Source organism: Lethenteron reissneri, chromosome 12 (assembly GCF_015708825.2).
Source record: "Lethenteron reissneri isolate LAM-NWPU_2019-01 chromosome 12, ASM1570882v1, whole genome shotgun sequence".
Lineage (NCBI taxonomy): Eukaryota > Metazoa > Chordata > Hyperoartia > Petromyzontiformes > Petromyzontidae > Lethenteron > Lethenteron reissneri.
In genome coordinates this window covers 3,740,055-3,756,956 of record NC_083790.1, presented here as the reverse complement: position 1 = coordinate 3,756,956, position 16,902 = coordinate 3,740,055, and the positions used below count along the sequence as shown (strand labels likewise).

At 44.9% G+C, this 16,902-nt stretch overlaps 1 protein-coding gene across 1 annotated transcript in view; it reads left to right on the top strand.

Moving 5' to 3' along the window:
* Window positions 1–13,346, top strand: part of LOC133341767 (BMP/retinoic acid-inducible neural-specific protein 3-like) — a 33,159-nt gene extending 19,813 nt beyond the window's left edge. Inside the window, exons 5-7 of the mRNA XM_061550449.1 lie at window positions 1,416–1,652; window positions 5,485–5,707; window positions 11,250–13,346. Of these exons, the coding sequence (XP_061406433.1) occupies window positions 1,416–1,652; window positions 5,485–5,707; window positions 11,250–12,660 (1,871 nt within the window). The 3' untranslated portion in view covers window positions 12,661–13,346. The remainder of the gene's footprint in view (window positions 1–1,415; window positions 1,653–5,484; window positions 5,708–11,249) is intronic.
* Window positions 13,347–16,902: the final 3,556 nt, after the last annotated feature.

The window sequence follows — 16,902 nt, the reverse complement described above, 5'->3', positions numbered from 1 at the left end:
ACCAAATATCAGAATGGCTCTGAAACGGCATATAGGCTTGTCCGTAGATGATGATATATCCCCCACAGTGAATTTGCCCAGATCACGTTGTAATTTTTGTGGACATTTACTAAGATTGTTGTCTCCTCTCGTGTGTCTTCATTGGAGGTCTTAAATAGACAAATGCATTTTAATTGTCCGTATACATTCGTGTTCTGATTTTATATATATCAGGCCAAAAGCTCACGTTTTAAAACTGCCCAAAAGTAAAAAAAAAAACGTTGAGAGAGCGGTGTGCAGTTTCCCGGCCAATCCTACATGCAAAACACAAAACATGTAATTGTGTAATCAATGCGAACACGCATCCCTGTATGCAGATGTCAATATACACAAAATGCATTCTTAAATCAAATGCACTTCGAATTAAAATAGAAATTAACACGCGATATTATTGTAACAAAACACATTGTATATACATACACACAATCTTGATTTGAAGCTTTCGTGACTGCAGGAATCCATACTCTTTGGTTCTTTCGGTAATGTGACGTAGGTAGAAATAATAATAGATCACGACGTTTTGATCGCAACACAAGCAATCGTCATCAGGTGGGACAACCACAGCAAGAAAAAACTGCTGAAAAAAACTGCTGAAGTACTTCACCGCTGCACCACCACTTACACCCACACCAAATATCACAATGCCTCTGATACGGCATATAGGCTCGTCCATAGATGATGATAAATTCCCCACAGTCAATTTGAAGTACTTCAGAAGTTTTTTATTGCTGTGGTTGTCTCACCTGATGACGATTGCTTGTGTTGCGATGGAAACGTCGTGATCTATTGTTTTTTTCTACCTATGTGACTTTACCGAAAGAACCAAAGAGTACATACACACACACACGCGCATTTGTTTTTTTTTCCTTCATACGGTCACGCTTAACGTTCGTAAACAATAAAGGCAATCACCTTGGCAATCGTCAGTTTAAGGTCAGTCCATTACACACGTACGGCGAGGTGAGAAAAAAAAATCGTAAGCATTCTCCTCTCCCCAACAGCAGCGGACCTCCCGGGCGACGTGTTTATATTAAGGCTAAATCCTACCTGGGAGACCGATGACAATCGTGTATGGGAGCCAATTAGGAGCCAATTGAGGAGGCTCCTCACTCGTTTTGTCGAGGGACGCCGAGTGCTTGACGAAAGCTCCCAGGAAATTGCAGCTTCACTTCAGGAATGCACGAGCGGTCCCAGCGTTAGATGCATTCCGCTTTCGTAGAAAAAAAAAAGAATCACGTACGTGCATTTTTAATTGTCCGTACGCATTCGTCGAGTGCACACGCGAAGACTGTACATACGATTATTACCTTTCCAAAACGCCGTCTAAATCCCCACCCCCACCACCACGCACACCACTGCCCTTTCATCCATCGCAGGCCTGCAGACGATCCTGCCCGACTACATTCGCGAGCGCTTTGTGCGCGCGGCACTCGGCTACCTGCTGTGCAATGCCGAGGGAGAATACAGATGCCACGGTGGCGAATGCTCCTGCCTCTGCCTGCCCAAGTTCCCCAACTGTAATTGCCCGGAATCTGACATCGCTACGCTGGAGAGCTCCATTCGCAAGCTTGGGCAAGACCTGGAGCAGACCCAAGAGGACTTTACGCAATCCGGTGAGGTCGCGTGTAAAAAAAGAACAGATCACTCCACAATGCGTGTAATTAGCTCGCCCACCCCCCCCCCTGTCAGTCTTTGAGTGGAGGGTTATTTATTTCATTCCTTACCTTTTTCCATCATACAGGTTGCCTGTTATTGACGTAGCAACGGCTATCCGGCCGTGTTCTCGGGTTGCGCCGTGTCTTGCTCGGCGCGATCTGGTGTGACGTGTTTATACCACGTGCTGGGAGCTCTGTCGACGACACGAAAACACATCCGAAAACAACACTGGTCACGTTCATATATTTCACGGGTGATTTTAATGGTTATGCACAGTGACTGCAAGTTAATATGCACAGCCTTTTGTCGATGGTCTGCTTGATGAAGGCCTCCACACCATGTTGGGCATGTGGTTATTTGTAGTTTTGTGAGAGTGTCAGGTATCACTCGATGGTGATCTTGGCCATTGGCTGGGAATCGAACTCGGTCAACTGATTCATGGTGCAGTGCACGTAACCCAGTTCAGGTATCACTCGATGTTGATGTTAGCACTTGGCTGGGAATCGAACATTCTCAGTCGACGGGTTCACGGTGCAAATGACACATTCTTTGCTGAATGATGTGTGGGGTGCTTGTGTCCATGCCACGTGGGGTGTGAGAGTGAGTGCCACAGCACTGGGCCAGGGAAGACTCGGCCATCAGCCATTGCTTTGGGCCCCAAGCAGCTCAAGGGACCTGCCCAATTCATGCATAGCTTTAATTTATTATTATTATTATAATAATTTGTTATCGGCTCAGGATCGTTTGTCTTCGTTGGTAAGTACCAGCATCAATCATTATTTATTGAGACAACTGTCGTACGGTGATATAATTGATGACTTAGAATCAGAAGTGTCGGAGACCGTGCTTTAACGATGGCAAGGTAGCACTTATGTCTCTAATTACTGTCATTATTTCGTGTGATTTACCAGCAAAGTGTTGTTCACCTCGAACGCGGGCTTTTTAACAAGTGCATCACTAAATTTCGATTTAAAGCTTTCGTGACTGCAGGGATTCATATTCTTGGTTCTTTCGATAAAGTCACGTAGAATGGAAATAATAAAATAATAAAATAATAAAAATAAAACATAATAAAATAATTCTCACGACGTTTCGGCCACAACGCAAGCAGCCGTCATCAGGTGGAGAACAGGTCTGTCGAGCAGACAGAGTCTGAAACGTGATTTAATTTAGTTGTTTTCATTTTAATTTATTTTATTTTTTACTAACGTGACTTTACCGAAAAAACTAAAAGTTTGCAGTCACGAAAACTTCAAATCTAGAAGTAGTATATATATATATGTTTAAGGGGTGTATGTGGTGTGAGACGAGATGCTAACTACTTCGCCTGGCATACAGGGGTCGCCTGTATGTTTGGAGTTTTCCTATCTCTCTCCCCGTGCTCACGTGGATTTTTGTCTGGGTTCTCCAATTTTTCCCTTGGCGTTTAGAATCAACGTGTGCGTTTCGAACATTTGGCTTGCTACGAATTCCCACGTGATCAGCCGCTTCATTGAGCTATCATTCGTGGCCAGATTACTTCTGAAAAAGAGCTCTGTGGCTCAGTGGGCCTTACCTGATAACATAAACAAACTATTTCGTTTAATAAGTTGGGGTGGGTGGGTGGAAGTCCAAAAGTATTCCATCAGAGCCCTCGCACACTGCAATAGGCTCGTTCCACCCCGAGTGAATGTTCTCCTTGGGGCAGCAGATCGCATTTGCACCACTAAACCACGTGGCCTGTATTCCCTTCAACGGAGGAGGAATAGCAAAACTACACCAACTCTTTCCTAAAGCCCCACTCATTATGGCCAGAAGACCTCAACATCGGCGTTTAGCTCCTGCACCATATTGCCATTATACGCCAGTATAGAATTTACACGATGATGATGACAGTTTAACGCAATTTCCAAACTTACAGCGTAAAGCCACGTAGATAGAAAAAATAATCAACAATAACAATATCACGACGTTTCTATTGCAAGCGTAATGTTCATTGGAGGGGTTTTTATAGGCTATGGAGTGAACGTTTTAATATTGAAATGCATACACGGTAAGGAGAGGTTGCGGTATGCTCCAGGTGTTTTGACATCATTATTAAAACTGTCCACACGTCGAGGTATAACGGCCCCTTTCTCCCCGCACACTTATTCCCGAATGAAACATTTATGGGCCAACTTTGAGAGGGATCCCGTTTCGAAAGGCAAACGCTGGCGCTTGCATCACGGCTACAGCAGCCGCAGCTGCGGGACGAAATCTGTGGGGATGAAACTGCGGTAATACATCACAAAAATACTGCTCTCGCCCGCTCCCTGGGAGCTCATTAATTAATAAATAAAACAATAGTAATTAAAACTGGATGTGCTCCAGTGCTTTATGCTGATGATAAGGTTATCCTACTGATACGTGAAACTTGCGTTGCAACGCGATCACTAAATGATGGAGGTTTACGTTAATTACAGCAGTCCAGCTGTTGAAAAAACGATCATCATTTGGCCTTGATGTGCGTCTGTTCCACAGTGCACTTTCACGCAATCCTACGAGAGTGCCACCGTCGATTAGGGCCCCGATTTTTTTTGGACAATATGCACATCCCCCAGACTTTGCCGTTGATGAGATTGTATCATCGCACGTGCGAGTGTAGTGCACGGCAGCCGGGAACAATCACGCTTTACAATTTAGTTTTGGTAACAATTCGTGAGTTGCTGCCATGGTGTAGTGGTTTGGTCTGATAGCAGTCACGTGATCAGGTAATTGCAAAGCTGCACCGTTACCTTTATTAAACAAAGATGCGTAGGTTGATTTGGGTGGCACGGTGGTAGAGGGTAGAACTCACAGCCGTAACTTTGTGAATGCATTACACGTTGGAGGCAAACTCTGACCATCATACCTCCATCATCAATACAATTAGTAACACTTTGTGGGTAGCTTAACACTGAATATGCGTGATAATTAATGACTTGCCCATTTCTTTGAAAAAGTGCTCATTATTTACCCAGGAAAGCTTTCACCTGGGTCTTAGACAATTTTTCATTGTGTCCTGAATTGAAATGTTTAGCAAGTTCCATTACTGGATATTTGACTTGTGAGAGGAAACCGGAAACCCTAGAGTAAAGCCCATGGAGATGTGAAAATGTAATGCTGAATACCGGTATCTCCTGGTCACCTCATAGTCCCATCCCTAAAATAAAATAACAATCAAGCCCTGGTGGTCACCCATACAAGAACGTTCCAGGCTTAAGCCTAGTTTCCAAGAGGAGATGAAATCAGGTATATACTCCATCGCCTGATTTTGTCAAAAGCAAAGGACTATCAACACGAGATGAGAACATCGAGTGATGGACTCTGCTCAGTTGCACAGTAAACAACTTAGACTTGCAAACATAATGAATGCAGTTTCATAATAGCCAATGTGTTTGTCCTGTGGGAAACTCAATGAGTCGTAACGTAATTTTTTTCAAAGACGTGTCCCCAATAGTAGAATGTCTGGCAAATTCCCACTTTTGAGCAATTTTTACCAACCCCCATGGAATTGTTCTTCTTGCATTGCAGTGCCACTTTACCTGAACTCACAATGTACCCGAACCACAATTGCCTCTTAAGTGCATCCTAAGTTGAAAAAGCAATTTCTAAGAATCCAGAGGAAATTTTGATTCGCAAACTACCACCGAGCGGTGGCTTTTTTGTTCACATGTTTTCTTTCTATTTGTAAACGCTGATCAACCGCGGACTTTGTAACTCCGCCACATTAATTTTCTCTTGTCCCTCTGAAAAACAAACAAACAAACAAATTCCTTCACCCATTCACAGAGGAGTTCAAGGCGTTTGTGCGGCGACTGCCTCCGGAGCGCCTCTTGAACTCGTCGGTGGTGTTCCGCTTTTGGACACGGGACGACGCGCTGCAGGCCCGCCTCGGGGTCGTGCGAGGTCGCCTGCAAGGTGTGAAGGCCAAGATCAGCCGAGCCGTCCACCGCCTCTACAGCCTTAGCCGCCGCTGCCCCATCAACCCGGCCATCCGCCTGCCAGCAGAGCGGTATGTGGGGGGACGCGGTCTGGTATACTACCCTCATCACCCCGTAATAGCAATCGCAGAGCCATCAATGGGGCCCACCGATTCAGATGTTCCTCCCAGGTGTCAGGGTCCATCGCCCCTAGCCAAGCCTCCTGTGATAGGCTTCAAGTCTGCATCATTGACGGTGATGATCGGTGAGCGCGCCCGGGTTTCAGAGCGAGCATCCCGTTTGACGAGACCATGTGCAGACAGGTTTTTGTGCCTGATCTATTTTTTACACTCGCCCCCTTGACACCCGTTTTCCACTGGCACATCCGAGCCAAGCCGGCGTGAGGCCCTTACCGTGTGGGTGGTTTTACCACCGGTTATTTGTGATGCCGGTCTGGAATCAAACCATGATACGCTGGCCTCGCACTATCTGAATCTGGACCTGGAAGCCAAACAGGGCCAGGGACAGGGCTCATGGTAATTTGAATGGGTATGATATCAGTCAGTCATATGCATTCGGGCATCTCAGCTCATTCGGGCATCTTGCCTGGTATGCAAGGGGACGTGGGTTCGATCCCGACCCTGACGCCTGCTGTATATTTGGAGTGTGCGTGCTCTCCCCATGGTCGTGGGGAGTTTTTTCCGGTTTTTCCCTAAACATTTATAATCAATATGTTTAGAGTATTTGGCTGCTATAAATTTCCACACGATAAGCCACTTCGTTGAGCTAACATTTTTGGCCAGGTCGATTCTGAAAAAGAGCTATATAGCTCAGTGGACCTTACCTGGTAAAGTAAAAATAGTTTAGTTTTAGTATCATTCTTTACATGTGATGTCAGTGGCACATGAGAATTCCGTGATGTTGTTTTTTCTCCCAGCCACCCACAACTTAATTTCCTTTGCTATTAAAATTACTTTGTGCAATGTCTTAATATTTGTTAGCAGTTAAATTCTGAATAGGTAAAAGTCATACATAGTCTATAGTAACTTAGAGCCAATTTTACGAGCCCTTCAAAATACTGGATTTAACTATTCGAATGCTTTTCACTCATTTATTTCAAGGTGATATTTAAGTATTCGGTGTCATACTTCAATCGTGAAGGAAAACTCATTTCTTCAAGAGAAGCATATCCGTGATGCAGTGTGTGATGCTGTGTGCTCACATGTAATATTGCAATAGAACACGAAAACAAACGGGATCATTGGCATGCGGGGACCCCAAGCCTTGCGCTCACGTAAACAGCGGTCCAGGGTGCACATGTACGTAGATGAGGAAACGTTCTTCATTTCGGCGTCTGTGAATCATTTGTTGGCAAAGCCATGAAACAACCACGGCGGGAGCCGGGGATATTTTTTTGTTCGGTTCGCTCGAACGTATTGTTTCAGGCATCGTCTTACTCATAACATTAATCAAAACATATGGACGTATAAACAAGAGGGTTTATTCGTGGTATCACGGGATAATCTTTAATATTCTTGTCGTAAAAATTGACTTATTTTTTCCCCAATATGCCATGAGCATGTGTATAGAAAATAAGTAAATAAATATATAAACGTGGATTTGCGCTGCATGCCGTGCTGGCCTTGGGCTGGGGTTGGTGTTCAAGCGCTCGAACCGTACATCATCTGCGCGTTTGACGTCTCCTGCTGCAAGCAACACGCCCGTGCAAGTCTTGACTTTCCTCGCAATGCCGCACAGATAGACGATCACTGAAAGCTACTGATCTCACGCAGATTGGGATGTCTCCGTGAGTCTACTCTTCGTTTTATTCGCCAACAGAGTTCCATCATCACGTGGCGTCAGCTGAACGGAACTTCGTTCCCCCACGTGCTTGGACTCCGTACCTCTTCTCTCGTTCACATCCACCACCCTTACATGCAGACCCGATTGTTTGCATTGAAAGCCTAAACTTACACTCGTGTGACCCATAGGCTTACACAGAGGACTCAGTCGCGGTAGCCCCCTTTCCCCTTTGTCTTCCCACTGGAATGATGCCCAATTGATCTTCAGCCTCTCTCCCCAGTTTTCTATCACCCCCATCTCCAGCTATGACCAGGCCTATCCCAACCCCTCCTTATCAATCCCCCCCCCCATGTTCTACCATTATAAAAACTACACCACCTACTTACAATAACCCACTTCTTCATTAGATATCATCATGCTTTGTACATCAGTTGCTGTAAAGTGCCTTGGTAAAGGTGCACTATATAAATCTAAAAAGATAAGAAATGGAGACTTGCATAGAGACTCACACTTACACAGACTTCCATACAGAACCGTAGACTCGCTTGCATGAGCCATTGATCCGAAGACTCGCATCATCTTCTCAACCAGAAGCTTCATTATCGCAGAGGGTCAGCTGCTCAGATTTTTTGTGCTTCTATGCTGTGCCTCTTCTAGTCTCAATGACGATCCTCATGTCTCATTCCACCTGGAAAAAAAAGTAGCAGATCTTGTAAAAGTAATACAAAATAATTTTCAGCCCTTTTGACAATCAACATACTTCACCATGATTTATCATTGCAGGTTGGTGAAGGGGTAGGTCAAACCCGGTTCCAAATACTGTTTGCCATTGATATTAGCCACAGCCAGAAATTAACTCGGCTCCTCAGTCTCATAGCGCGGTGTGTGCAAACCATTGCTCAACTGCTCCAACCCTCCATGTATTTATACATCTCGTAACTACGCATCGGAGATGCTGTCATTTTTGTGGGATACATTAGAATACAATAACAAGCTTATAATATCAAAATGTTTCACCACTGCACAGCATCTTAAGTGAACAATGTACAACGATCTTACATTTCAGACCCCTGTCCATCAGAGCAACGAAAATGAAATGTTGAAGATTGCATTCATAGTTGGAAATGACATCTTACAAAGGGGTGCATCGGTGAAAATGAAATAAAATAAAAATACTGGTGTGGAAATAGTTTTCCATCGGGAGATGTGTCCAAATAAGCTTTAAGTGTTAGCTGGAGCTGGAAATCGTCAGCTGAGTTCAAAGCCACTGCTTCCCTATCTCTTGCCACACGTGCTTTATATAATCAAATAGATGATGTTCAAATTAACAATTGCCGTAAGTTGTTGGCAAGAGGGCCCTATCATAATTATCTGTATAACTCTGTCTGTGATACGTTTGCGTTTTACATATCCATTGTCACCACTCGTCTTCTCCTGTAGTTCGAAAGCCAAAGTGATTTTGCTGCTCATCGCTTATTTACAGCCCTGAGCTAGTGGTGGAAATTCCACGTTCCTATGGCGGGATTTGAACTCGCCACCTTCTGACTGCAAGGCGCTCGCTCTGCAGTGGAGCCACCCCGTTGATTTGCTCAAATTACTTCCCAAAAAGTTTTTTTTCTTGTTCATTGGCATCTCCACAAAATGGTTAGTCAAAGTCTGGCTCCCTGCCCAAATGTGTCTAATGCTGTACGAAGGATCCAATAACATGGCCTTCAAGCAAAGTTGAGTGTGGCTGTCCGTACACTGCAACGAATGCCACATTGGTGGAGGGTGTTATTTGAATCAGCAGACGGAGACATTCATATATTTGTTAATGGAATAGTGTAAAGTTTCGATAGCGACAGACAGTTTTCATCTGAGCCCTCCTGTTTGCTTGATGTCATCGCTGCAGTCATAGTTTTTGATCTTTTCATTCCACATACACAAGTTCCCAATTAAATAAAAGCATTCCGACTGTTAAATGTCCCATTCTGGCACTTACTCTTTGAGTCTGAAGTAAAATTACCACCCGCTTGCCCTTAGGATCTGGCAGTATCACTGTTTGGGAAAGGTTTAAAGTAATTATCCTTTTAAAACATATACAGGGCCAGAAAAGGAACACATTCTCTGACCGTTAACTCATAACACGCTCACTTCGCATTCCGTGCCAGTGTCCACTTTGCATAGCTCGCACACGATATCGATTTCGTCCCCTTTGACCATAAACCATCGTTTCTTTTGCGTTTTCAAGACAAATGGCCGTTTTAATTCAAAATTTATTTTTGTGACCCACGGAAAGTTGGTAACTAAATCTCCTGCTTGAGCTGAATTATGATTGACCTACATAAGCACATATATACGATCTAGCCGAGTAAAGGAATAGATGAACCATAATTTTGCAAAAATGAGCAACATGATGGATGTTTTATAAGCAGAAAGTTTGCAGAGCTCTGGAGGATTTAATTTCTTCTTGTCTTTTTACATATATATAAAGAACAGCTGCAGGAAAAATAAGTTAATTGATTTGCATACTTACCTATCATATAGTGCTCTAATTAAAATAATGAGGATTAGAGATGAGTGGGGATTCATGGCTCATTGGGATAAAAGACATCGTACTCTTCAGATGACAGTTTGATGTTTTCATAATGAAAACACATGCAGTGGAAACACTGGCTTCACTTGAAGCCGTGATGGATATGTGCCTCAGAATAACTATTTGTTTAAATATACCACGGACAAGATAGAGCACCTGACCCAGAAAATAAACGAAGGTCAAATAATTGGATTTGTGAACACAAATTATTTCCCTACCATGCCGAAACAATATTAGGCAAATGATGAATGGGTTAGTAAAATAACTTTGATTGCACCCAATCAAACAAACCATTGTACATCCATATTTGAATTAAATTATGAGTACAATCACCCCAATTGTGCATAATAATTTAAAAGAACACATGTAAGCAACATTGGGGAATGTTTTATTTATTGTAATCACATTTACTAAGCACAGGCCCAAAGGTTTAAAATGCCACGCAGTCAACAACAAAGATTACTCTTGGAGCAGTAATAGTTAACAGTTACATATCATCATTAGCCATGATCAATACAGTCCTGGATGAAAGCCTTCCCAAGCCACGCTCCCTACCTATCCTCATCTTCCGATGTAATAATACACCTAGCACGCGCACACGATCTGATTTAATTGCTCCATCTTCTCCATGACATGGACTGTCACACACGTTCTCTTGCTTGGCTGCCACTCGCGTCATATTCTTGACCATTGGCCATCATCCCTTACAGCAGTGGTTCTTGACCTGGGGTGCACGCACGAAATGGGGGTAAGAGATGCCCTTTCGGGGGGTGTGAGACATGCCACACTTTTTTTAGAAGGTAAATCGCAAATACAAATTAAGCACAGTCACGTAAGTACAACTACTTTGTTTAATTGATTTAATCTTTATTTATTAACATTGCACATTTTTTTTCGATTGAGAATCAAAGGGGGGTCGGTGCAGGCTGCAGTAAAGGTTAAGAGCCACTGCCTTAATGAAACATTCCTGCCCAAGTCGCCTTGTGTTTCTTGACCGTTTGAATGATTGCATTCACCTGCCAATGTTCCCTTATCCATGAGTCCCTCTTACTGTCTCTCGGTGTCATTCCAAGCATGCTTTTCTTAATGCTTCTTTGCGCATTTCATGAATAAAGCCAGCTTGTGTGAACTCTAGAAAAAAGAGACGCTAGGGGGAAGAACAGAAGCCTAGCGTGGTTAAACGCAAATTGTTGGATGGTTGAATGCATTGCATCTGTATGCGCTGCAATAATTAACCCCGAAACTTTGAATCCCAGGCCGCTGAGCTACTGGATGAACCGCGTGCTGTCTGCCCTCTACTGCTCCGAGAACGGCCAGCTGGGCTCGTTCCACGAGGCCACGGGAACCTGCGCGTGCCCCAAGTCCTCGCTGGGCTCCGTGCTGACCGGTGCACCGGCGGCGGCGACCTGCCAGCGGCCCCTCGGCTGCACCGTGGGGGCCGCTGGCGCCTGCGCCGTCTGCCCGACCAGGGACCAGCAGAGGCCGCAGCAGACGCAGAGGTGCGTCGCCTGCAACCCGGGCTACGCGCTCACGTCGCAGGGCCGCTGCGAGCTGACGATGGCCGACCCCGACCTCCTGGAGCGCCTCGTGAGCTTCGAGGCGCCCGAGTTGGACCTTCACGACGACGAGCTCCACGGCCTGCTGGCGCGGCGCGACCACCGGCTCGTGGTGCCCGCCAACTTCGTCAGCAACGACATGCGCCTGGGCAGCTGGTTCGACCCGGCGTTCCGAAAGCGCATGCTGGTCACCCTCAAGAGCAACAAGCTGAAGCCCAACGCGGTGCACATGCTGCTGGGAATCGCCCTGCAGCTCTGCCAGACCAAGAACAGCACCCTCGAGCCGCTCATGGCGATATACGTCAACCCCTTCGGCGGCAGCCACACGGAGAGCTGGCACATGCCGGTGGGCGAGGAGTCCTCCACGCTGGCGGTCCCCGCGAGCGTGGAGGACGAGACGGAAGACGCGGCGGCGGAGGAGGACGAGGAGGAAGAAACCGGCGCCAGGAACGCCGCGTACAGCGAAGCGGCCGCGCCGGGCTCGCGCTACCCGAGCTGGGAGATCGTGAGGCTGGACAGCCCCGGCGCGCAGTGCTACAACTACAGCATCATGCTGGGCGCCGAGCGGAGGACCCTCTTCGAGACAGTGCACGTGTACCTGCGCAGCCAGCCGCGCAACGACACCAAGCAGCAGCAGCAGCAGCCTCCCGCCGAGCCGCCGGCCGATGCTCGCGGCCACGGCCACATGAAGGTGAACGGCGTGCAGGCGTTCGGCTACAGCACGCACTTCGACGCCGACGCCATGCGCGACATGGTGCGGCGGGTGGACCGGCAGGCCGCTGTGGCGGCCGCCGCCGCCGCCGCGGCTTCGTCGCCGGGGTCGGCCGCGAGATCGGCGCCGTCGCTGCTCCTGCAGCAGGTGGGGTCGTCGGCGGAGCGCGAACGGACCAGGGAGGCCCTGCAGCTGTTGCTGGAGGCGCGCGACCGCGTGAACCGCTACGCGCCCCTGAGTCAAGAGGCCGACCGACCCCGCCTCGACCTCTTCTCCTGCCTCCTACGCCACAGGCTGCGCCTCAGCCTGGGCGAGGTGGGGCGCGTGGGGGCGGCCCTGCAGGCGTACAGCGCGGGGCTGCCCGGCTACGCGGGCTACAAGACGTCGCCTCTGTGCTGAGGCGAAGCGCCGAAGCCGTTCGTTACAGCCTACTGTTGCGGTGAATTTCATCGTGCACCCAACGAGAATGACTGCAAAACAAAAAAGAAAGGACTTCAGCTGTTGTTTCCTTTTTTAAATTCGGAAATGTCAGCGGCCTCTGGTTTAGTTTTTTTGCTTTTGCAAACGGAGACAAACGTATGAATTTGGGAAGTGATTGGTACAAGTCTGTAGCCATACCTTGTAGTGCTTGTAATATGACTGGCTGATTTAAGAAATTTGGGTGGGGGGGATGGGGATGGGGGGGGGAAATGATTATAATAATTTGGTTGTCAGGGATTGGTTCCTACAAGTTAATAATGTTTCGAGTAGCACACAGAAAGCAAGTGCTTTGTTTTTATTGGGTTTGTTTTGTCACGTGTTTTGTGCAATCATGTACATATCTTAAGAATGTTTACAGGGGGCTTATAAATGCTTCAGTTTTTATTGTGTAAGTGTGCGACCAGCCTAATAGAGGAGGCTACCATAATTTTACTCAAGCATACACCACGTTAAACAGACTGTCCATATTTATGATACACGCAGAACTACAGACTTACTTTTAAATACATTTAGTCCATCGGAAACAATAACTTATTCATACAAAGATAAATTTGAGGGTTATTTTGCAGATGCTATTCACTTCTTCTTATTCATCGAATGTTTATGTTTCTTCTTCTTGTTTCTTTCGGTAAAGTCACGTAGAAGGGAAGTAATAAAATAATAAAAATAAAACATAATAAAACAATTCTCACGACGTTTCGGCTACAACGCAAGCAGCCGTCTTCAGGTGAAGAATGAGACACTACCAAACTAGGAGCTTATATATAAGCTGCATTGGGGGTTGAAGAGCGCCTTAACAAAAAGAATGTGCATGTGAAGAGGGATTTAGCATATTCATGGAAAATGCGTAGGCGTTGGGCGGGGGGGTGTCAAAGTCATATTATGCCCATGCATTATGCAGGATCAGCAGCAACCAAGGGGGGTGCAGGGATTAGCAGTAACAAAGGAAAGGAATGTTAATGATATGTAGCTGCAGTTACTCAACAACCACGTAGAAAACTAAAGTATAAACTACATAAAAAACTAAAGTATAAACTGCATCGCACCATCAGTATACTTACTATACTCTATAATAAGCTGAGTTACTAACAGCAAGTAATACATTACAATTTTACCTCGTAAAAATTCTATAATATGCTTCCATCTAAACCTTATTCTCTTACATCACACGAGCATATACCGTACTATATACTGCCATAGATAAACCCAACATTAAATTATATACTGTATTGCTGTAAACCAACCTATATCTTATACATTTAATATCACACTATGTATTATTCTACACACCCTAATGTGTATCGAAATGGTTTATTACGTCCTTCCAATGATTGCTGAGCCAGAATCCATCTTCTCGGTTAAAGTTGTCTCTGTGTTTGTATATGTGGATCGCCTCATGAACGAATCTCTCATGATAGCCAGATGGCTTGCAGAGAACCTCTGTCTTGGAGAAGTCAATATCATGTGAGCCCACTGAGTTGTAACAGTGATCTGCCACGGCTGAGGTGTTAGTCGTGGCAGATCACTGTTACAACTCAGTGGGCTCACATGATATTGACTTCTCCAAGACAGAGGTTCTCTGCAAGCCATCTGGCTATCATGAGAGATTCGTTCATGAGGCGATCCACATATACAAACACAGAGACAACTTTAACCGAGAAGATGGATTCTGGCTCAGCAATCATTGGAAGGACGTAATAAACCATTTCGATACACATTAGGGTGTGTAGAATAATACATAGTGTGATATTAAATGTATAAGATATAGGTTGGTTTACAGCAATACAGTATATAATTTAATGTTGGGTTTATCTATGGCAGTATATAGTACGGTATATGCTCGTGTGATGTAAGAGAATAAGGTTTAGATGGAAGCATATTATAGAATTTTTACGAGGTAAAATTGTAATGTATTACTTGCTGTTAGTAACTCAGCTTATTATAGAGTATAGTAAGTATACTGATGGTGCGATGCAGTTTATACTTTAGTTTTTTATGTAGTTTATACTTTAGTTTTCTACGTGGTTGTTGAGTAACTGCAGCTACATATCATTAACATTCCTTTCCTTTGTTACTGCTAATCCCTGCACCCCCCTTGGTTGCTGCTGATCCTGCATAATGCATGGGCATAATATGACTTTGACACCCCCCCGCCCAACGCCTACGCATTTTCCATGAATATGCTAAATCCCTCTTCACATGCACATTCTTTTTGTTAAGGCGCTCTTCAACCCCCAATGCAGCTTATATATAAGCTCCTAGTTTGGTAGTGTCTCATTCTTCACCTGAAGACGGCTGCTTGCGTTGTAGCCGAAACGTCGTGAGAATTGTTTTATTATGTTTTATTTTTATTATTTTATTACTTCCCTTCTACGTGACTTTACCGAAAGAAACAAGAAGATGAATCCCTGCAGTCACGAAAGCTTTAAATCGAAGTTTATGTTTCTCTTCGCTAATATCCAAATTGGCATTTTGACGCAGAAATAAACATACTCCAAACATACATCAACACGTTTAGACTGTAGGATATTTTGTGCTTAAGATGCGTTGTTTTTTTGGCAGTATTGGCGTGAATTTGTACGTGCGCATTTGAGGAAAAGAAACACTTTAGAAAACGCAATAGTTAGGACGAACTTCTATGGCGCATCATCTCGCATTTAGTGAGGACCCAGTGTGCTTGGTGCTTCTAGCTGTGTGCAATCAGTTGAGCTTTTTTGGGGTCAAATCAAGACCGTTTTTTGGCATTTGTGTAATGAATGTTGTAACAGCATATTCTGCTCGATAAATTGTCTGACAAAGCTGGATACTCTTCTGTGGCGGGATATCAAACAGGACCAAGTCCGCTCCTGTCAAAAATATCTAAATGCATAATTGAGCAATGCGCCAAGTTTAAATGATTAATGACAACAATCAAATTTTTTGTTCTTTTCAGTCATATACCGAAGCCGTAAGGGATCGTTTGTGTAAGTGGGTCACCCCCAGGCGTCCATTACACATTTAAAGTTGCGAGGAGAAAAAGAGATGAGAAAAAAAAATCGGACAAATTATTAATAATTGCAATTAAATGTCAAAGCTGAGCACAGAACTGAAAATGAAAATTGATTTCTCATTTGATACATTTTTTTCCCGGCTCTCTTTGAGATGCGCCTTAGAGTCGTTACCGCATGTTGTTCGGCATGATATCCGACATTGCGCTGCACGTGCTAGGTGCTTCTTCAGGAACTGATATCCGATTTTGATTCCAATGTACTGAGAGCTTATTCGCGAACCTGGTCAGGAAATGAATATCCGGTTCAGTTGCGCGTCTCTGCTGTAAGGCAACAACGTCAATGTCTGTTTTCCTCAGGTTTCTGGCCAGGAAGTCATATTTAGGTCTTGATTGTCATTGGATGTTGAGTTGGTTCACTAAAAGACTTCATCAAATCGGTCCCTGGCTCGTGAAAAGGCCTCTTTTCGGCATTCAGCTCTCCTGGCCATATCTGCATTTTAATTTGGAACGGCTATTTCGCCTAGTGACTGTATTAGTTGTCTTTAAGGTAACACGAAACACGACACAGAGTGTTGGGCTCCGAATAAAGGCTGGCATCTCCCTTCACCGGAGGAATCGCAAAAGCGTCACAAAACCCTCTCATGCATTCCCCTTGGTGGCTAGCAGAGCTTCACATTGCCATTTAGCTGCCGAACGAACGTATTGCCGTCCTGCGCAATAATCGCATAGATTTCAGTCCACGAAGAACTCCCAGTACGGGGAAATGTCGGACTTGGTGCCGAACAAACACGTGGTGTGACTGGGAAACTCACCCTGAGAGCCGTGCAGCACAACTGCTAAAACGTACGCCGTGAGTTGATTTTCTTTAGTGACGAACATTTCACGACGATGAATGCATTGCAACAGAGAGCTGAATGTCAGTCGTGTTCTTGGAATGTACACAAATATCTGGATGTCCAAATAGTGACCTTCTGCTTCAACAACTTACACACTCTTGGCTTGAAGATTCAACGATGCCAACCTTCGATAAGACAGCATAGGACGTGTAATGTACGGTACTTATTAATTTATAGAATGTTTGTATTATATTAAAAAAAAAATATTAATGAAAAAAAGAAGCATGGCGTTTCATGTTCAACAAACACTGTTGTCGGATGATGGATAAATGGCTT